At 41.6% G+C, this 23,616-nt stretch overlaps 1 protein-coding gene across 1 annotated transcript in view; it reads left to right on the top strand.

The window, feature by feature from the left end:
* Positions 1-23,616, top strand: part of clstn2a (calsyntenin 2a) — a 100,336-nt gene that overhangs the window by 46,272 nt on the left and 30,448 nt on the right. The window contains exons 3-6 of the mRNA XM_086043781.1: positions 15,432-15,627; positions 17,897-18,008; positions 18,853-18,949; positions 22,215-22,364. Coding sequence (XP_085899907.1) covers positions 15,432-15,627; positions 17,897-18,008; positions 18,853-18,949; positions 22,215-22,364 — 555 coding nt within the window. The remainder of the gene's footprint in view (positions 1-15,431; positions 15,628-17,896; positions 18,009-18,852; positions 18,950-22,214; positions 22,365-23,616) is intronic.

Here is a 23,616-nt window from a genome sequence, read left to right as displayed (position 1 = left end):
ACTTAACTCCAGTGGTTCGCGGGGAGCCCGATGAAGGGAAGCCGCTGCTTTTGCCGCAGCTAATGCCTGCCCTCGTTTTTGGATGACCCCAACATATGCATGAGTCATCGGGAGCATCGGTGACTATCGCGCTTTGGGGTAGTTTATTCAGGCCTGTGCGCTATGCTCAGAATGCTGACGACTTTTGAGAAGCTCCCCGAGGCTCGTTCTTAATGGAGCCAGATCGGAAACTATGGATTTTAAGGCTGCGCTGCGCTTTCCGTGTGAACAAATGGCACATCTAGACTGAAAAAAAAATAAATAAATAAATAAATAAATAAATTGTCCGTCATTCGTCAGTGAAATGCTGGTATTTAAAGTAAAATATTTAAAGTATTGACACACTCTTCTTAATCAGTCATCTATTTAATAAATCAATCAGGGTTTGGGCGAGACATACTTAACGGAGAATTGTATTTCTTCATCTTAACCAAAAGGTTGTGGACGGTGTGCATGTTTTGATGAATTTGACGTGAAAAAGAACAACAACAGGCACCTTTGGGATGAGCTACAGAGAAAATGTAAGCCGTCTCTCGGGTCCAGCATCGGTCAACCCTCACCTCGCCAATAATGTTCTGAATGACCGGGCACAGATTTACTCACGCTTTGAAATTGTGTCGAGTGGAAGCTCAAGCTGTAAAACATCTCATGTCAGTCCGATTGCGATGCGACCCTTACCCTCTAATGCACGGGCTCTACAAAACATACGGTATCTACGTATGTTTACGTAAGGTAATAATCAACAATGGTCACACTCTCTTTGGGGAAGAGGCAACGGAAGAGATTTGAAGAAAAAGTGCTTCTCTTAGGGCAAAACGATTCCTGAAAGAAGCTGCTCTTGAACAATCGTGTGGAAGCCCCATTGAAGTGAAACGACTTCATGAAATGTGCTGCGAAAAAGCGTCTGAAATGAATCCAGTATTTCTCCGAATTCTCTAGTGTTCTTTCTGTCTTGCAGTGACTTGATGTGGCGTCTATACCTTGACAGGCCAATTAGACGCCAATTTGCATATCTTCCTCGCACCGTTTTCCTTGTTCACGTGAGCATAAAATGGGATAATCTGCCTTTTGAACCTTTGTACCGCATCAGAGTCACTCAAACTCACGTCGTCATCCGTCCGTGGCCAAAGCCAGAAAACAGGTGAACTGTGACGTTCGCAATGCGAGAGCGCGGTCACTCGGATGTCGATTTCAGTCGGCAGCAGGGGTCGTTGCCGCGCAAAAATGTCGGCCTCCTTGGATGGCTGAAAACCGGTGGATTATTCTGCTTCATTCATATTCCATGAATGCAATATTAATCAGAATAACGTGTTTGGATTCAGAGTGTGGCTGCGTAGAATATAGTTTTGACTTGAGTTCCACTTTAAGTGTCAACATGGAGTAGTAAAAACGTTTGTTAAAACGTACCCTCGAGGAGGATTTGCATTTTTGAAAAAAAAAAAAAAAAAAAAGCATATTAAATCACAATTGCAATATTGGGGAGAAAAATATTACATTCGTTTTTAAGTTGATTCAGCCATAGTTTTCATTAATATTTTAACATTCGGAACTGTAAAACAAGTAGGCCATAGCAAGGAAAAAAGTTGACCACCCGATTCACAACTTTCCACTCAAGTCAGCCAAGATTACAAACCATTGTCCAAACCATATTTTTTTTCCTCAATACTTATAATATGATATAATATAGTATAGTATAGTTTAGTATTGGGGGCAAACATATTCAATATTTCCGATTCCAAATCTTTGTGTGTGGTCAACACCAAGTTAAGTCAAGCCGGATCGGTGGGGGCTTTTTTCATCTTTTTTTTTTCCCCATCTTCACCTTTCCCCAAAATGTCGGTAGAATTCCGACTTCCTGGATCGTGGCTACTTTCCGCCAACGATTAACCATGAGCTATCGTCTTTCCATAATGCATGAAAGACAGGAAAACATTGGAACACTTAATGACACAAAAGCATCACAAATGAAAAGGCCACTCAAAAGGACGAGCCGGCCAAGTTTGTCTCGCAAACACAAACCTGTCAAAAAGTCAAAACTTGCGCCGATTCAGAATCGAGTCTGCAAGTAGTCCACGTTCCTAATAAAGTGATCAATGTCAGACTAATGGAAAGCAGTCAACTCGACATGATGAAACGGCGTGATTTATCGCTACGCAGCCATTTTCCCCTCTGACTCATGTCTTACTCTTTCCTTTCAAGGTGAAAGGACTAAACAGTCATGCTTCAGATGGAGAGACCTTGAGATTAACATCTGTTTTGCAGGAAAAGAGATTGAAAGATGGAAAGGAAAAGCCAAGATAAATGAGGACAAAAGGCAAAGGGTCTGTTGGAGCCATCAACAATTCATAGCATTGCTTACACGCATAAGGATTTTATTTATTGGAACGGATTTTTATGGAATTTGTTGAGCGAGTTGTGTTTGGGTCGTCTGGGTACGCAGAGGTGGGCATTCGGTCAGATTGACGGAGCAGTCCGTCACTGACGGACGCCCGTTTTGCTGACCATTGACTTTTAAAAAATTACGGACTGACGAATGACAGAAGCGTAGTTTTCATCCGTCAGCGTAATCGTCACTAACCGCGCGCGTCCGTCAGCCCGTCACTGAAGAATCGTTAGTCCGTCGCGGGCGGACGGCCATTTTTTTGGAAGGACTTGGGGGGGGGGGGGGGGGGGGGAACGGGACTGACGGACTTAACTGACTGACGGACTGACGATTACAATTCGGTTCGACTTGAAAAATTTTGGACGGGTACCCAGACCACTGACTTAGTAACGGACCAGTAAAATTGAGTACAATCTGGAAACGATTCCCATTGTCTTTTACGAATGATTCCAGTCATTTGAATAATCGTTGCAGCCTTAAAATTTAGATCCCGTTCGATTAAGCCGCACCAAATATTGCGGACAGGCATTTTATTTTGTTTTATTAACAACGTGAGTATTTATGAGGGGCTCTTTGTACAAACGCGCACTGAGTTATGACGCCCTAAAATATTTTGCTGGTCCGTCATTCGTCATCAGTCACCGGCCAGGGTAACCGTCCGTCGATTTTCAGGACAAGTCAGTCAAGTCCGGCAGTGTTCCGTCAGTCGGTCTGTCAGGCCGTAAGTCCGTCAGCCCACCCCAACCCAACCCCCCAAAAACACGTCAACAAAACGGATCGAGAGGACGACGCAGTTAGTGACGAATGCACTGACGAACGAAAAACCAATTCAGTCTCAGCTTAGTCCCTCAGTTTAAAAAGTGCCCCATCAATCGTCGGCAAAACGGGCATCCGTCAGTCTGACCAAATGCCCACCTCTGATCATTTCACACTTACAAAAAAACAACAAAAAAAAAAGTGTCTATGACTTGTATCACAGCCCGTCTATGGTTGCTGACACAGAACGTCTTATAATGCCCTCGCAAGATGTTGACAAAATAAATACACAAGATTTCCTATCACATTTCTTAGCTTATGCTTATGTTTTTTCCTTCCAATTTTTTCCCGTTACTACAGTGTGGGAACGGACGTGGGCAATTCACCTCGACAAAAAGGTTGGCAGGCAGCTGGTGGAGTGTCGCTATTATATGAATTACAGTCCATCCTCCAGGTCCAATCTACACCTAATTATGGGTCTGAAACACCAACACGCCGCACACACACACACACACACACACACACACACAGCCCAAGAGGCAGAGTGTATATTGCTGGACAAGGGTCTCCAGGGTCAATTATAGCAGTGTAATGATCATAATTGGCTAATTTTCAGCACATTACCCCACTTTATGTCTCATTCGGCGGGCAGTAATTTAGTGGAGTGAAAGCTTCCCTGGCTCTGCTTGATAGATAACAGTGAGGGCCTGAAAGGGGAAACCGCTTCATAAATTGTGTGTAGGAATGAGCAGCCGTGCCCAAAGACAGAGGCCCCAAGGGTAAGAGGATGAGGATGAGGATGAGGAGGATGATGATGATGATGATGCAAAGCCATGTGGCGGTCATGTTTGTTTATATTACTAGCCCATATTTAAAATAGAAACATGTACAGTGCTGACCTCCCCCAAGGTCAGTCTGATAACAACAGTAAAAAAAAAATCAAATAAAAAAAATTGCAAGCTACTTCCTGGTTCATGGATGATAATGCAAGACATGTAGTGCCATTATTGGTTGGCTATACCATTAATGCCAACCATTATATCAATGCAAACATTTTTTTTTTCAAGATTATGTTCTATGCAAGCTCACTAGTTGAAACAGGGCTTGATCTGTTAAATATTGCGTTTGTGGAATAAGAGTTAAGCGTCAAAATGCGTTTTTAGCCATCTCAGGGGGCGGCCATTTTGTGACTTCTTTCGACTGAAAATGACATCACAGTTGCTCAGGGCTCAGGTAATGACCAATCATGGCTCAGCTTCAGAAAACAGGTCAGACAAAATGGCCGCCCCCGGAGATGGCTACAAACGAGTGCATTTAGCTGCTTAATTTATATTCCACAAACGCAAAATGAATCCGAATGCCGTGTTTCAACAAGTGGGCCTGCTGGGAATTTGGTTTGACTTCCGCTTTAATGGCTTCTTCTCCACAACAGTCTACAAGGTTGGTACTTGATGGATGCTCAAAACATGTTGACATGTTTTTTTTGTTTTATTTTCATTTGAATTTTTTTTCATCATTTTGATACTTCTTTTCACATTCTTGAAATATGTACAAGAACGGTTACTCAACAATTGATTTATGTTCGGGCATCATGTTAACAAATGAATTAATCAGGGAAGAAGGCTCCCCTGAAATATAACAGTAATGGAACAAAATCGTTTTTTTTTTCTCCCCAATCTGTAAAAAAAAAAAAAGTCTCCATAACTACGCTCTTTCTTGAAGAGAGAATACGAGTGCCACCCGAACTGTTTCTTGATTACATTCAACATTATTGCGAGACAACACCCCAGTTTCCACATCTCGTCGAGTAATCACTCTTTTCCTCACCGTCCACAAATTTCTTGTGAAATAATCTTTGTGAGTCTACTTGACACTTTGGACGAAAAAAGGAGGACAGCTCAACTTTTCCAAAAGTGCCAGAACTTTTGAAAGGAAATTTCAAATGAGTGACAGAGTAATGGATGAGGGCAGCAAGGCAGCAGCTAAACACAACCGAGTCCAAACGTCCAACTGATCTATGCTTTCGCACACTCTTCCAGCTGTGAAAAATGACACAGTGATGAATCGAAGTGCCTCTCACGCATATGTTGTTGATGTTTTTTTTTTTTTTTTAAACATTTACTTTCCTCTTGATAAATAATGGAAAAACAAATGATCAGTTCAAGTTTCACAGTCTCCATCTATAAAACCTTTAATGGCTTTATCAGAAATGTTTTAGTGAACAGTTAACTGGCACACAGATAAAATATCGAAGACTTTCGAAACAATTTTTTTTACTCATTTTAATTAATCGGATGCATGTAAACTTTTCTAGATGATATTTTTTACCCTTGGTTTTTCTTTCACCCATCAGATTTTCATAATAATAATAATGGTAACATATGTCCAATTTTGGACATTTTTTACATTTTCCCTTCAATGGAATGTCTGTAACGTGGAAACACCATTCACGTAAAAATAAGAAAAATGAAAAGGAAAAAAAGTGTTTTTCACAGGACAGCGACAATATAGTAATACATTTAGTAATATTTCTGAATGGAGGATTCGGTTCAGCAACAGGTGGGATTTTTTTTTTTTTTTACGGAAACATCCTAGCTATAACTGACAACTCATCCATATTACGCACGCTTTTATCCGTCAAACTATATCTCAAAGACGTGATGTGCAAGAAAAAAGTAAAGACGTTTTTCGGTTCAAAAATATGTGTCGGGACACACAAAGCCATCTCGAATATTTCTTCTAAAATAACAGTGTTCAGCTGACGCCATAACGCGACAGGCGCCCATGCGTGAGTTCTTGCCTGATGGTCTACTTATCAAACGTGAACTGGCACGCAGCGATCAATGAAAGATGGCACGTTGCTTATTATGTTATCCGTCCCAACATTTCCCAAGTGTGTTGATCGTTATCTTCTCTTCGGATGTTGCTTCCAAATGTGCCTTTTGATAAAGGCTGCATGTGCATTAGCGTCACTCCACAATCCAACACCCCGCTGTGTCACACGATGACTCGATTTCTCCCTTCATACGCGTCATAAGGTGTGCGTTTGAATGCATAAGGTCTCCATGGCTTCTTAAATGCCACCTGTCACATTTTCATAGATGCCAGTTTCATTTCAACTTTGACGCTGGTTGATGTGCTCAAGCTGTTTAATGCCACTCCCGGTTGACGCTTTCTGCCAAAGTAAACACCAAACAAAGAGAATTACATGTGCGTTCAAAACAGCCACGTCGCGCTGCCTTGGGGAAGCCTGCTTAATAATGCTAACAAATGCAGCGCGCCACTGACATGCTAACATTAGCGTCAAAAGTCACTCACAGGCATATATTCTTTATCCTTTCTGGAAAATGACAAATATTAAAAGTCATCTTACTGAGGGACGGGCAAAGTTGGAAATGGGCGTTTGCCCTGCTGTGGGCGTGAACACAGCCAACGTGATTGCCGGCCAATCGGAGTAGCTCGCCTCATTCCCTTTAAATTCTGCATACTGTCTTTTGATTTTTATTGACGACCGCTGTAAAGTTTGGAGTCACGTATGGTGTATAGTACACGATGTGTTCAGCAAGTGTCATTTTCACTAAATGTCCACCAATCAACAAAATAAGAGTTGTTATTCATCATTAATCAAAAACGGTGTCATGTCAACGTCCCCACGGAGCATACTCTGTTTCTGTGTGTATGTGCGCGCGTGTTTTTTTTTTTTTTTCCTGTGAGTTTTCTTTTTTTCGGCGGGCTTACAGAGGTCATCAAGAGAGCCGCTGACATTTAGAGCACATTAAAGCCTGGCATTATCCGTTTTCTCTCTGCTATCCATAAACGTAACCAGCTACACAAGAAAACAGATGCCTTGGAGAAAACATTCTCTCTTGCTCCCTTGCAGGCTTGATGCAGTTATTGCAAGTAAGGCTTGTTCATTTCATCATGGCCGCCGCAATACTTTTGCTCAAAAGCGGGTGGCTTCAAACAAAAGGTGCTTTGTCCTGAGTTGTTTAAAGAGGAAGTCAACCCAAACTTTTTTTTTTTTTTCAAGAATATGGTCTATACAAGCCCATCAGTTGAAACAAGGCATTCCGACAAACATTGCGTTTGTGTAATAAGAGTTAATCCACCCGTTTTTATCCATCTCTGGGGGCGGCCATTTTGTGACTTCTGTCGACTGAAAATGACATCACAACTGCTCGCGACGACCAATCACGGCAGAGAACATTTCAGCCATGATTGGTGATTGTGAGCAGTTGTGATGTCATTTTTAGTCGACAGATGAAACAAAATGGCCGCCCCCAAAGATAGCTAAAAACAAGTGCATTTTGCTTCTTAACTTATATTCCACAAACACAAAATACATCACAACTGCTCAAGGTAACGACCAATCACGGCTCGCCTGTTTTCTGCAGCTGAGTCCTGATTGGTCGTTACCTGAGCCCTGAGCAGTTCTGGATGTCATTTTCAGTCTAGAGAAGTGACAAAATGGCCGCCGCCTCAGATGGCTAAAAACGGGTGGATTTTGCTGCTTAACTCATATTCCGCAAACGCAAAATTAATCAGAAGGCCGTGTTTCAACTAGTGGGCCTGCTGGGAACATATTCTTGAAAGAAATGTGTTTGGGTTGATTTCCTCCCCCCTTTAACACATGGAGATGTAAATACCATGAAATAAAAGCTGTGATTCAACATTTTTATGTGATATTCATCTTTGGATCGGAGCCCCGGACGTCTTGGCGATACGACAAAAATCAAAGCGATTGACCTCGCCGTTGCAATAGTTGTGGAGGCGACTGTATGTGTATCCTGTATGTTGTCTCGACAGAGTGCGTGTCTGAAAATTGTCCCTGCGCGCACGTCTTAACACTGTCAAATTCAGCTTTCTCCAAAAAGCCATTTAGCTGTCAAGTGCTGACACTTGCACCGTCACAAGTGGCCGCGCGCACATGGCTCCTTAAAAAGAGGGAGGAATGCGCGACTGTCGCGAAAAGGAAGTGCCTCTGAGTGCACACGCATGTTAAGATGTGAATAATTGCTTATCATAGTGAATCCCCCCCCCCCCCCCCCCCCCGCCCCCCGAAGACGAAATGAGATGACAAATTGGGAGATGTTAGAAGAGGTGTGAGCTGCCGTTTCGGCCTGTAAGTCTCCGTAGTCAACTTGAGCAACTACAGTATACCAACAGTATGCTGTAATTGTACCCTAAAATTTTAGCTTTGGAGAGATTTACAAGCCTTGTTAGCAGTGCTACTTACTGTCCGCAGGCTTACTTTTTATGTTTACCAGATGCTTTTTGTAGCCAGCAACAAGCTCCTGGCGACTTTTTTTAGATTCTGACTTTGTTGCTTAACAAAATCATGTTTCATGTTAATTTGGAATTTGCAGTGGTTTTCAAGTAAATGCACCTTTTCAGCTACAGGGGGGGGGCCTGCGGAGGAGTAAAGTATCTCCTTTCTTCCTGACAATTACTTCACATATTTGCAAAATCACAAAAGTACTCGTCATTCCAGTTGAACGTTGGGTTTTGAGGCTTTGTTGTACTACCTTGCATGCATAATCGTTCACTCACTGTTAATTCTCAAATGTAACCACTGCCACAATCCATTTCATGACTTCAGAGGGATTAAAGTGCCACACGCAACTAATTAAATTTAAATAGTTTATCTGATGAATTCTTATGCTGCATAACTTCAATGGATTTAGTTTAAAGTGATTACACTGCAGATAACAACCCCCAAGCTGAATGACAGTGATAATGAAAAAAAAAAAATATATATATATATATATGTATATGTATGTATATGTATGTATATGTATATATATGTATATGTATATATATGTATATGTATATATATGTATATGTATGTGTATATATATATGTATGTATATGTATGTATATGTATATGTATGTATATATGTATGTATATATGTACGTATATATACATGTATTTACAGTATGTGTATATATATATGTGTATATATATATATGTGTATTTACAGTATGTATAGATATATGTATATGTATATATATTTACAGTATGTATATACATATGTATATATATATATATTTATATGTTTTTAAATGGTTTTTTTTTTTTCTAATTTGTTTAAAGATTTTAACAAAATAAGTGCCGCTATAAAAACATGCCAGGGAGCCCTTGAGTGGGTAGTGTGAAACGTAACCCCGCTCATTGGGGGTTAATCACTATTAATTTGTATTATTTTTTTGAAAAGGTTAACTGTACATCAACAGACTCCGCTCGCATGGTGAGTGTGGGGCAATAGCAAAACCCGAGTGAGCATTTTTGTGTGCCGGCATGCGCGCATCTGTGCGAGGTGTCACTTTGTCACCCCGAGGTCAAGCGGCTGCTGCAACAACCTCCCAAATGCAATCAAGAGGTGACCTATTATGCGAGGGAGACTGATGAATTGCTCCCCGCAACTCACTCTTTCACTGACAAGACACCCACGGCACTGTTGTCCTTTCACGTCAAGAAAAATGGTCGTTTTGGCGACGTTTATGGAGTACTTGCAATATGTAACTTTCAAAAACCTATATACATAGGTTGCTCATCATCCTGGCATTTAACTAATTGGTCCATATTCAAACGTGTCCGTTAGACCTGAACCCTATCATTCATCATTTTTGGGCGAAAACATCTTGAGGTTTTCCCATAAGAGTTGAAACTGTTGGCTGCATGGCGGCATCATTAATTGTGAGTTTATTTGCTGTCACGATGCAAGCAGATCAAAGCGCAAGTCCGGCGGTGGCAAAAATGTCCACAGCCGCGGCGGCTAAGAGAACTTTTGAAATATCTTATCTTTTAGTCAACTTAATGTCCTCATCACGACCTCGGCAAAACCTTGAGATGAGAGAGAAAATCCTGTTTAAGCCTTCAGCCCAATGGCTTAGTAGAAAGCCTTCATTTGTTTTCAGTCTTCTTTGCATCTTCCACCCCCTCCCAAAAAAGGAGACTCGATGGTTGCTTTCTCTGTGTTATTTGAAAGAAATTAGATATTTAAAAAAAAAAAAAAAAAACGTTCATTATATGAGTAGGTGGATAATTACAGTATAGGGACCGAGTATTATGGATAATGGGAGTCTAGCAATATGTGCTCTAATAAAAAAAAAAAAAAACAGCTTTTAATTTGCACAAATAATCATTCAGGATTATAAAAAGGAAAACACATGGCAATTAACCACCTAACCTTCTTAACTGGAGTAAAATTTGCATGTGTATCTTGTTTGTGTGTGTGTTCAGTAGTAATTGGGATATATCCTGATAGTCAGTTGAGAGATGATGCGCTCGTCTGTCATTAATTAAATGAGATGATGTGGGGCGAGTGTGAACTGAGTTCAGGGACTGACGGAATCTAAGCTCGAAACCGTCTGATACGCTGCCTGGGAAACATGCGCACAGGCACGCACGCGCCACATCATTTGAAAGTTTTTGATGCATTTGCCCGAAATCAGTGGACATGCCGTATCGTACCGTGCAAAAGTTTTACCATCATTTTTTTTTGTGTTTGTTTTGTTTTGGATACACTTGACTATAAAATGTCAAGGCCGTACAATTATTATGGCAAAGATTACGACTTGTATCGGATGCATCGTGACTCCAAAATTTTAAACAACATTAAATGGAGTCGACACTTCGACTTGACCACTGAGCAATGAGGATTCTAATTTTAAATGGATGAGTCATATAACTGCAGGTTTGCGCCAATACTTTGTTGCAAAACGTTCCCGCCCACTGTCATCGATGCAACAGGATATAAACTGGAGTGAGTGGCGACCCTCAAGTTGTGTTACGTCAACTGGTGCTAGAATTTTCAAAGTTACGACTGTCTGCCGGGCCTTGAAGGTATCTGAACGTGATTGGATGAACAATTCGGGGGGTGCGGCCAAGTGACGAGGATGGCGGGGGAGCAGCGAGCTTGTGTTTGGAGGCGAAACGCAGCGAGCCTGACAACTGAAAAATAGGATCAATGACGTCCACTCGACTCACCTTGGCGTCGACTACAATCAATCTGAGGTCTTTTTTTTTTTTTTCTTGCATGATTCTGCATCGGTATTTGCCTAACTATTAACTTTTTACTTGTTTCCTCTGTCCGAATGATTGCTATGAAAATAAATCAGCAAAGCTAGTGATGATCCTCGAGTTGTGCGCACTATGATTAGCAAGCATTCAATCATCCCCCTTTTTTTTCTTTAATTTTGGCTTGGCTGCGACTTTTGGCCTCAGCGCTTTTCTCTGCATTGCCGTTTCAGCAGAGTAAAGTCACACAGTGACAGAATCACCATCCTGATTAGAAGTGATACTTCACATTGTTAACGACCAAAATCTGATTAAGGTGGATGTGTCCCACAGGCTAGGCGCTAATTGGGAAAGTAGCTTGTCACTCCAAATATAAAGTCAAGGCTTCATTCCTCAGCCAATTTGTTTCAATTATGTAACAAGAGTTCCTGCCCGAGGAGGCTATGTCATATTCATTTTGTGCTAATGATGCACTCTGGTCTGCTTTTGCTCCCAAAGATGCAGCATTGTGCAAACGTCTGTTGTTGTGATTACACCTTTTTTTTTTTAACAGCATTGATTTTCATATCCAGAAAAGTCATAAGAAATACTTTCCTCAAATAGTGGCTGTCGGGTCAATTTAATTGTTTATAATTATCTCCATGTTTAGGTTTTGGCCATTCCTCAGTATTTTCAGTAATAGCCCTTTTACTGTAATCAAGCCGGCGTGGCGGCTTTAGAGCGCCTCGTTGTTGCGGCGTGGAAAAGCACCACGTTGACTAGATCGGGTTTGTTTTCACGCCGATATAATGTCAAACATGTAGTTACGTGTAGGCATAAGAAAAATACTAGATGAAGTAGCAGCCATTTTTCAAAGTCGTATTTGATTGCCAGTTTTTATTTTAATCATTTAAATGTGTCCAGGTTGTTAATAGCACTCTTCTCTGTGGTGTGTCAAATGTACAAGACATTTCTTTTCACTTTTCGGGAACTTTAGGTATTTGTCTTTGTGGAATTGTTTTTTAATTGAATTAAATTCTGTTGTAGTAAAACCTTCCCCCCAAATGACCACTTTACCCTGAATGGGTGCCTTTTACGCTCCGCATTTGAGAAGACCGCCCTAGGCACGCTATAAGAAGAAACTTTTGTCGAGGAAAAGGAATGAATGACATTAAGAATTCCATTTTGATTTTTAGAAGCAGCTTCCTACAACTTTACGTTATTGTGCAATCTGATGTTTAATTGGATTTGTCTGAATTGTGGTCACCAAAGTGAATTTTCAGACGCTAATTAACTTGGTCATATAAATGTTTGGCAACAACTTTGTACAAAAGGGGGTGTGGCGTGAGCTCAATTCACACGAATGACTTCCTACATAATTTTCTTGGGTTTTTTTTTGGGGCGATTTTTCTGATTGCATTCCAATAAGGAAAAAAATGACATTGTGAAGTCAATGTGAGTTTTTGTGCATTAAAACTTGCTTATAATTTACGACTGGTTGTTTTTGCACGCCGCCTTTTTAGTTGTAGTCCTAAAATATGGATGAGCCCTTTTTGACAACATGCGAGTACGTGGGCTGTTGTTTTGTAATGAATTTGACTTTTCCTCTCAATTTAGCCTAATTGGAAATACATACTTATTGACAGCTTGACATTTTCTGTCACTGCAGCTCTTTGGTGGCGGTTTGTTTTCCATTATTGTCATTAGGCCGCCTCTCTCCTTGGTGCTGAGCCCAATCCAGAAGCCAAACGACACCATTATTATGTTGACTTTAAAAAGCCACCCTTTACCTTCGGCCGCAACCGGCCCAAAGATTAGACCGGCTTTCATCCATAAATTTCGACTGAGTGAATTTGAAGTGTTCCCTCGGGGCCACTGCTGAGAAGCAAGCTAAGTGGCAAGAAATGAAACGTCCGCGCGTGTGTATGCATAAGTACATGTTTGCTGACTCAGTAAGATGAAATCTCCAGCATTTACATATACATCCTCACATTTCGGCCCTGTATATCTCTTCCTCTGCATAACTCAATTGCATTCCACTGTAAAATTGAATCCAGCAATATTTGCTACAACGGATGGAGCAGAAAATGGATTTGCATCCATCCACAAAGTGTGACGTGGAAGTAACTTTTCACTGCTGCCCGCAAACTTTATGTTACCTTGTTGTTTGTGGTCTTTTTAAGAGACTTTTTAACACTCTGTCCTTTTCCCCTAAGCGTGTTTATGCGCTGGGGGAACACAGCGTCGCTTATCGGCCGTCCTCCACGTGTAAACATTACAACCTGCTCCCGCACTTACCTCGCAGGCACAAATGAGGAACACACCTCCTTAAAAAAATGGCCATGAAAACTGCAAAAACTCAGCTCATGGGAGCACTATCTATTAACCCCCCCCGGGGTGTTTTAAAAATCTAATCAGGTTTAAAGAAATTCAGTGAGGACACGCATGAAACAACCTTGATGGTGAGCTGTATTGGTTAAGAAACATGTCTGTGTGTCTGGAAATGGAAGGACATGTTTTAAAGCCTCAAACTTTTACCACCTCCCAGCTAGCTTTCAAAGTACCAGTATCACGACCAACATTCAAATGCTGTCGTTTAAACTTAAGTGTTCATCAAAAACAGACGTTTTATTCCTTAAGCTACTTAAACACTATGTGCAGTTTGCTCTAACATAGGATAATTAAGAAAGTTTTTTTTTTTTTTTTTTTAAACAACCCCCCCCCCGCCCCCCCAACTTCTTCAAGAAAGGCTGATAAACATTCAATATACGTTTTTCATAAACCGGGAGAATTCCTGGGAAAATGGGAAAACAAAATCTTATTCAATCCTATTGAAAAAAAAAAACATCGGCGAATCCACGGGAGCCAGTATGGAGGGCTTGACTGTAGTTTTAATTTGTAATCAATATTCTCCAGACAAGGCTTAGTTGGGCTTACTCTGGTTCTTACACTGCCCCATAAGACAACGTGAGTAGGCCTAATAATTTTTTGCGGATTTGGAATGACGTGAAGGGCCAACATACTATCTCAATAATATTACACTTTGGAGTCAGTTGATTTTCGTGAAAAACTTTTGTGACGTCCTTGGATGGTAAATTTCACGCGAGAGTCCTTTACACTGGGGGAAAAAAAATCACTGTAGGTAGGGATGTAACGAGTAATTTGATTTAAAATCGCCCCGATTAATCGATTCGATTAATCGACAATCGAGTTGATTAAATTCATCTAGAAGATCTTGAAACGTTTTTTTCATTCCAGATGGATTGCACATTTTTAATGTGTAGGACAAATTCTGCTTTTGCGTTTGTGGATGGCTGCAGAACCACACTAGCGCACAAAGAATGGGGACCTGAAAATCGAATGGAATCGGGGCTTGAGTGAATCGTTACATCCCTAACAGTCGGCTATGTGGTTACTTTGTTGTTTGCTTCAAACGCTTTGCTGTTGGTTCAGGATAGTGGATATTTTATACGTGCGTTGAGAAATGTATTATGAAAAAAAAAAAGGAAATATATCCAGAGCACGTATTTTTTTTCCGTATTTTTTGTCATACATCTGGTTAGGAAGTGTTTGGTCGTCTGTGCCCCCCAAAAATGTGGCCCACTCCAGCATTCAAGTTGCCAATCACTGTCATGGAGGTTATTTTCCTTCTTAAGAGCGCATTACAACAATCGCTGTCGGGTTCTTTCGGGTGGAGGCTGGAACGGATAAATGGCATTTCAATTCGTTTCGGTGAGGAAATGTAGTCAGAGGATTTTATACACTTCTTCGCAGCTGCAAAGTGCTTTGATTGTATGGATCTCATAATCTTAAGTACAGCTTTTGAAATGCCAAACCAAATCAAATGTTCTTGATTCATCTTTTGACTTTCCTATCTCCTGTCGCGTAAGGTCCACACCTTTCTTGTAACTCCTCCATGGCCTTGACCTGCAAGTGAGGGTCGTTCCCATTTCAGTGTGATATCTAACCCTTGCCCGGGGGAACATTTCTTCTATGCCACCGATGGACTTGATCAGATTAGATATAGTAGCCAAAGGTCAAGGTAACAACCTCCCGTTTAACCTCACATTTCTCAGGTTGTCGCAATAAGCCGTTTGTAGTGTATAATAGCAAAAGTAAGCGAGTAATGACTCACGCTTGCGCCCTCACCTCAAATATATACGCTTGGCTGGCAGACTGCTGCTGCTTACTCTGTCACCACTACCCTCGTAGATTAAAGCACTGCTCCATAAATTTCTTTCCTTGTCTTTTTAGGGGAAATTTGTGCCTTTAAGATTTATGGCCAGGACGTTCCGTTCGAGGCGGTGGTGTTGAATCGCACCTCTGGAGAAGGCGTGCTGCGAGCCAGCGGCCCTGTGGACTGCGAGAGCCAGAAGGAATACACATTCATTATCCAAGCCTACGACTGCGGCGCTGGACCCAGCGGGGCCGACTGGAAGAAATCCCACAAGTGAGTGCGATACAGGAGAGCGCGCGTTCACTTCTAGTCCTCATTTTAGTCCAGCCAAGGTTTTGAGCTGTTTTTCGGCCCTTAGACTCAACATCAGGCAATTGTAAATGTTGCCAATCGGATTGAATCTTGAAGCCGCGAAACCGTGCGTGACAAAATACACCGACTTCCATTTTAAACACAGCCACTTGACGTGAATTGAGAGAATGTGAAAACGGTATAATTTTCTTGTCCGAATAATCATTTGGTGTTTGCTGTTTGATGGCTTTGTGGGCGCCTTTGTGTTGCCGTCACAAATTCTGTTTGCCGCACAATAGAAAGGCAGTTTTAACAATGGCGACCGTCAGACCCACTATTAAAGCTGTCTTGTACTGCTAATTGCTCTCTCACTTGGAATGAGTCACGTGTGTGACTTCTGAGGTAGGATGCGAGGAAAAAAAAAAGAAAAAAAAGCACGATTAGAAGTCCATAAATAACATTTTTGCATCAAAGCTACTAAAACAGCTACACAAAGGAATCCGTAAAAAAAAAAAAAAAGAAAAAAGAAATTCACTTTGTTCACTCGCCAGGATGTTCTCTGCTGCCATTGTTAAAAATCGAATGATGTCAGCATATACAGGTGGATTTTTTTTTTCACCCATCGTTTTTAAACGGTTTTGTTTATTTATTTGTTTATTTATTTTTTTGTGGGAATCCTAATCCAGGCCCGTTCCCAGTTGCCTGCGATTAACGGGGGTCAGCTGTACATCATATACAAAGTGAACAAGTTGTTTAGCTCATTCACTGCCAGACATTCTCAGACCCTCTTTTATCCTAACGTTTGGGGAAAAAAAAAATAAATAATTCCTGGGATTGAATGGCTGGACTGTGAAAAGTTCAAACAAAAACGTCAATGGCAGTGTGTGACTTATTTACATTGGATGAATTGGTCCCCTTTCTGATCGGATTACTGATCGGTTATTGTTTTTTTTCTTTTTTTTTTTTTCGAAACTGGCTGATCAGTGATCAGCTCGAAAATCCTGATTGTGTGAAGCAGAGTTTTGGTAACAGGGCAGAATTCCAGTTTGGCGCAGTAGACTCACAGTTGTCACTTAAGATATTTTGTGTGTGGTGTGCCGAGTTGATCATCCCCAGCACATCAAAATTTATACGTGCTGATTTTATTTATTTATTTTTTCTAATCCATGTATTCAAATCAATAGCTTCAATGAAACCATCTATTGCGAATGTGTCTGGAATTGACTGTATGCCCCACGATATATTGGGGTTCACCGTCCACACCGCGTGTCAATAACTTGGTGACTTGGGCTCCCGATGCTAATATTTTGTTGTCGTCACGGCGGCGCGCCCCTTCTGGATCTGTCCTCCTTTCCATCGAGCTCTGTCACCTCAGACGCGCTGACGACGTCTGTTGACAGGATTGCGTGATCGCCCGCGTACGTCGGAGAGCGCGCCGGCGTCCTTTGTGACTGACAGTGACAGACATGGCGTCTGGCGTTGACGGCGTCAAATCAAAGCCGGCGCCGCCGCCGCCGCCGCTTCACTCATACACAGCAAGCTGTGAAAATTTGGATGCTGCCGGCTTGGCGCTGAAGGTTTGAAGAGACGGAGAGGTAAAGGGAAATTTATGAGCTCGGGGAGCTCTGGGATGAAATTTCTCTGGTGGAAGACGAATGGTGCAGCATGTCCGTATGTGCGCGTGCGTGCATGCGTGCGTGCGTGTGTGTGTCCTTATCGCTGCGTGACATTCTAAATAGGCCTCATTAAGCTAATGTCATTAATTTGCCAGATGTGCGTCCTCAGACACAAGTTACAAGGGAAGGTCAGGGGAAAAAAGAAAACTTGGGTGAATGATCGCTTCGTTTTCATATTCTGGTGCACAAATGTCATCACAGGGTAGCACGGTGGATGTTTTGCCGCTCTGTCGACACAGGTGCGGAAAGAGGACGGGACGTTTTTTTTTTCTTTTTTCTTTTTTCTATTTTTACGATTTGACGATTCTCTTATGAATGCCCCCCCCCCCCCCCCCGTCTTCATTTGGCGTTCTTAAGATAGACCACGAAAAGGGTTTTAATTAAGTTTGATCACCTCTAATGGATTCCTCTTTTCCCTCTTCCTTCATCCATCTCTTTGCTTCCTGTCTCTGCTATGCCTTCTCTCCATCAATCACCTCCAAACTACATGCCCGTGTGTGCGTGCCTGTGCGCCCCCCCCCACCCCACCCCCGATGTTCCTTCTACATTCTCCCCCCCCCCATGGCTTCACCTAGGGCCGTGGTTCACATTCAGGTGGATGACGTCAATGAGTTTTGCCCCGTGTTTCGGGAGCCTCTATACAAGGCTTCCGTAATCGAAGGCAAGATCTATGACAGCATTTTGCAGGTATTTATTTGGGTTACACTTTATATGACGCCTTTGGTTGAAGTACACTGTAACATAAACATGTCTTTGGCTTTAAAACCACACCTGTGTGACATTTTATCTTAATCATGACTCGTAACGTGCCGGGCGGCAGGAATCCTTGTGCCTTCAAAATCAACACTTTTCACGAGACCCCAAAATACGGCATGAAAAGATAAAGATGTTAACGTTGGAATGTGTTAACTTGTCATCATTGTCATATGGCCACAGGTAATCATAAGCACGTGCCAACACAGTGCTTGTATCACAAAATTGCAAAAACCTTCGCACAGAAATGTTTAAGCGATATTATTCTATAGATATTATGGATACAAAAACGTTGACTTTCTGTCGGATGTATAACATCTTCAGTCTCGGTAGCCTTAAATGGCGGGAGTCAACCCAAACTTTTTTTTTTTTCCCCAGAGTATGTTCTATGCATGCCCACTAGTCCAAACACGGCATTCTGATTACTATTGCGTTTGTGGAATATGAGAAATCTACCCGTTTTTAGCTAGCTCAGCGGGCGGCCATTTTGTCACTTCTGTCGACCGAAAATGCCGTCACAGTTGCTCAGGGCTCGGATGACGACCAATCATGGTTCGGCTGCAGAAAACAGGCGAGTCACGATTGGGTCATTTTCAGTCGACAGAAGTGAGAAAATGGCCGCCCTCTGACATGGACAAAAAACGGTGGATTTTGTCGCTTATTTCGCAAACGCAATATTCATCGGAATGCTGTGCTTCAACTAGTGGGTCTGCAAAGAACATATTCTTGGGAAAAAATATATTGGAGTTGACTTTAAGTGTATTTTGTGCTGCCACAGGTGGAGGCTTGGGACCAGGACTGCTCTCCACAGTACAGTCAGATCTGCAACTATGAAATTGTCACGGCGGGCACGCCGTTTGCCATAGACCGCAATGGTGAGTGTGCGCGTCTGCATTGTACCAACCACCGCACTTTTGCAATCACCACTGACAAAAATGCAAATTCGTCATCCGAAAGTTGCAAAAATCGATGCAGGGGAGGGGAAAACGTGACTGAGTATTTTTCCCATTTTATGATACTAAAATTCAATAACTGGTGTCAAATGTACTCTGCATATAATTACAGATGGCTCTTTCGGCACTGCCACATGAGTTTTTACGGCCAATATTTCCGTCTCCGCAGACCACAAATGTGCATGCGCTTGCATACAGACCCAAAATGTGCGATCAGTAACATTATTATCATTATTTTAGCGCTAATCCCTCCCCTCCTAGGTAAGCCACTTGCACCTAATAAGACTTCAAAGCCACACTCCAAACATATCACCATTCATACTGCCCGTAGTCGAGGCTTGTTTTTTGAATTTTTACCTCCTTTTGACTTTGTTTGACTGAACTGTAATTTTGCGCATTGCGAGGCACCGCGAAATTAAATTCTCATTATTAGTTATTATTATTGTACTGCTACGACTATGAGTGCTACTAATTCATATAGTTTATCGTGGCGAGTTTATTATAATAAACTAGAGCCAAGATCTATTAGGCCCGCGCCTGCACTCTTCCTAGATGGCCGGAGGACACATTTCTGATTGATTTGAGATTGTTTTCTATTCCGCACATGTCGAAGGGTTCGGCTTTGGGCTATCTGCCTTCCGTGAACGTCCGTATCCACAACTGTGTTGATCTGATTGAATTCAGCAAGATTCAAAGTAAAAGGGCGGCAGGAGAATGATGTATTTGTGCACTTGATGTGAATCTCTCTCTCGCTGTATATTTCTTGTTGATTGAATCGAAGGGACAAATCAAATTAAGTGGAACCCCCCCCCCCCCCCTCGAAAAACTGCAACTGTACACTTGACATTTGGTTAATTGTGAGCAAATGGGGAGAATACTGTGTAGTGTGGAATCCCGCTGTCGGCTGTTATTGCATTTTAAGCAGGCAGTAAATTTAAAAAAAAAAAAAAAAAGATTTGAGTCACGGCTTTTGTTCATACTGTGATCATAGATTAGCTGCCAATCAACACAGGAGTTCCGATTTTAATGCCAGCACTGCTCTGAAGTAAAGTTGAGCTTTAGGCTGGACTGTTCAACACTCACATGAGATATATGGAAACTAGTGAACAAAAAAAAAAACAACAACAACCATTTGTGCTGCTGGCTATTGAAGAATGCTAAGTCAGATGGAGTCAAGTGGGGAATTTCTTTCATAATGCAACAATGGTGAAATAGTCCATGTGGATATTTCTTTTAAGGAGACGTACGTTTTTTTGGTCTTGTTTGGTTTTTTTTGCGCTCAGGCGTGCCAAGTCATTCTTCAGTCAAAATACACAGAGTGAAGACTTATAACGTCTTTAAAATCCATTTGTCACTCTCCGGTTCATATCTCGTACGGCTTTTGTTACCATGACGACTGGGGCGGCGCTAGGACATCGGACCAAGCAAGGCTACTCACTGTTGCGACTTCTCCGACCCCCCCCGCCCCCGTGGTGTCATTTTCTTTTTGAAAAGCGATGCGCGACACCTTACTGGAGACTTCTCCAGACTCTCAGACTCCCTCCAGAGCAGAGCGTGTGCACCTTTTCCTGTCCAGACTGCAAATGAATAGTGTGTGCGTGAAGGCGCCACTGGATAATTTCACTACATATGCCCCAAAAGCATATGTGTGTTACAGTAGGGGGGAGGGGAGTGCAAAATGGCTCTCTCATGGACTCGGTTTCATAAATAGGTAGAAAATGAAAGCTTTAATTGGTTGTTTAATTTCATGCTTGATGGGTGGGCAGGCTCCAGAGACTTTGTATACAAGCAATTAAAAAGTCAATTTGCATAATATATCCCCTTTATCGTTAAAACTAAAGCAACTTAGGTGATATGAATGAAGTCATGAAAGCTGACAGTATATTCTGGAGGCATACGTGTTTAAAGTGAAAGTCAACCCAAACATTTTCTTGACGACAATATGTGGTGTCTAAACACGGCACCCTGATTAATATTGCGTTTGTGGAATATGAGTTAAGCAGCAAAATCCAGACGCTTTTCACCCAACTCAGGGGGCGGCCATTTTGTCACTTGCTGTCGACTGAAAATGACATCACAACTACTCAGGTAACGGCCAATCACGGCTCATCTGATTTCAGAACCTGAGCCGTGATTGGCCGTTACTTGAGTAATTGTGATGTCATTTTCAGTCGACAGCAAGTGACAAAATGGCCGCCCTCTGAGATGGATAAAAACAGGTGGATTTTGCTGCGTAATTCGCATACCACAAGCACAATATTAATCAGAATTTCAAGTTTAGACTGGAGCTGCAAAGAACATATTATTGTAAAGCAAACTTTGGGGTTGACCTCCATTTTAATCGTCATGATGTGAGGCAGCTTCCCGACTATTCAGTCGCACATTGTGATATCTCTCCTTGCATGCAAAATTGCAAGGATTTTGAATGGGTTAAAATTTCTTTAAAAAGCAAGAGAATTATCCAGTGGCACCACTATCACGTCGCCATTCTAGAAAACATCAATGCCGTACAAAAACAAATGTCAGAATCAATAGTCATGGAATAACGTGACAAAAACATAAAACACTCAAATCAAATACATCATCCTTATCAGAAGGAGAGATTATTAAGTGCATTTATAGAATGTATAGAGCGCTACGGATTTTTTTTTCTTTTTTTTTTCTTGTCAATGTTGGCTGTAGCAAGTTTTTCTCTGACCAACCAATCAGAGGACCGAAAACGCCGATGTCATTTTCGAAGCGGCCCTGTGAGGACGGATTTGAAATCTGATTGGTTAAAGAAACAGATAACAATAATACATATGAAATAATTAAATACCATGGGCATTCTGAAAGCCGTGACTACATTCAATTGACATGGCAGCACATAGACGCTGCAATCTGACTGGACAAAAAAAAAAAAAAAAAAAAAAAAAGACAAGAAAATCGAGCATCCGCATACATGCAGCGGAAGCAGTGCAGCCATGGAGAAACGCTTTACAATGAAGGGAATAGCCTAGGTGAATAAAATAATCAAATTTCATTGAACAAATATTATAAGTTCCATTGCAAATAGAGGTCGGTGCTTCCGATAGCGTTCAGATCGGCTGAGAAGGACGAGCGGGGCCCAAGCAGCCACCCCGGCAATTGGCAAATGAGGAGAAGTGGGTGTGTCTAATCATTCCCAATGTGTTTTGGTGCCCTTTAGGTAACATCAGAAACACGGAGCGACTGAGCTATGACAGGCAGCAGAGCTACAAGATTATGGTGACAGCCTTTGACTGTGGTCAGAAGACAGCAAAGGAGGATGTGGCTGTGCATATTGATGTCAAGCCCGTCTGCAAAGCTGGATGGCAAGGTCAGAAAGTAGCCTTGGTCTGTTTATTGTTTACTGTCGGGTGGAAACCTCGTATGTGCGATTACCGTCCATTTTTTTTTTTTTCCCCTCAAATCGATACTATTGGTCTGTCCCCGCACCGTCTGTGTTTTTTACGCGTTACTAGACAATTTCAAGTGTTGAAAATACCTTGAACAAATCTATTAACTGTCCTGACTTCTCAGCTGCCTTGAGACACGTTGTAAAATTTGCTTCTTTCCTCACTCTGCGGGAGCTGTTCGAGCATGGCACGGCCTCAAGATTGAAAGGCTGGAGATTTTTTTTAAAGTTGGTGGGATACATTTGAGTAAGCCCTGTTTTGTTCAAAATAGACGAAGGTAGGTCAGCCACAAATTAATCTCCACTTGCTTGAGTTCTTAGTAGGGATAGAGCGATTATCGGCCGCGCCGATATTCTGCGTTTTGACCAATTACGTCATCTGGCTTTTTAAAAAAAATCTGACGGCCGATAATAAATCAATGTAAAACGGTGTTGAAATCGAAACCAAAATATGTGAACGTTTAACATTTCTTTCATTTTGAAATTTTGGAGGACTTCATTTACTGTGGAAAACTATTTGGAGCTATTGTTTCAATTTTCATTGAACTTTTTAAGACATTCTGACGACCCTGAGTGCTCCCTGAACTTTTTGTTGGAATTTTATCACAAAGATGTATATAATTATAATAATAATAATAATAAAAATACTGTCAAAAATGTATAGTAATAATCATTTAAAAAAAATCAACATTATGCAAATCTGAAGAATTGCTCAATAAACATATGCTTGAAGACGTTTCAATAAAGTTAAGAGTTTTCTTTTTTTTCTAGATTTTAATGCCAATAGGAGTATCGGCTCCAAATACCGGTTATAGGTCTCCTTGACTACTACTAATCGGTATCGGTATGGGCCCTGAAAAAAACATATCGGTCTAGCTCTAGTTCTTAGTCAGCTCACCGTTTTATTTATCGCCTCACTCATGGCTCTAAGACCTTTGAAGATGATGTAACCAAAGTCATTTGCTTTTATGAGGTATTAAGTTTATCATTTGCCCCGGCGTGGTCATCAGTGCAGACTGTGATGTGGACGGCTGCCACTGGCAACGTGCCTTACGATTTGAATCATTGATAGCGTCGCAAATTCGCAATTAAAAACGATTTTGCGGTGTTGTTGATTTGATAGCTGTCGAACTTAATCGAGGCCTTGCCTGGTAACTCAAGCACGATGGGTTTG

Source organism: Filicampus tigris, chromosome 10 (genome assembly GCF_054856515.1).
Source record: "Filicampus tigris isolate MCC_2025a chromosome 10, RoL_Ftig_1.0, whole genome shotgun sequence".
Lineage (NCBI taxonomy): Eukaryota > Metazoa > Chordata > Actinopteri > Syngnathiformes > Syngnathidae > Filicampus > Filicampus tigris.
Note: the sequence above shows the minus strand (reverse complement) of the source record. Positions and strands in the feature narration are given on the sequence as shown.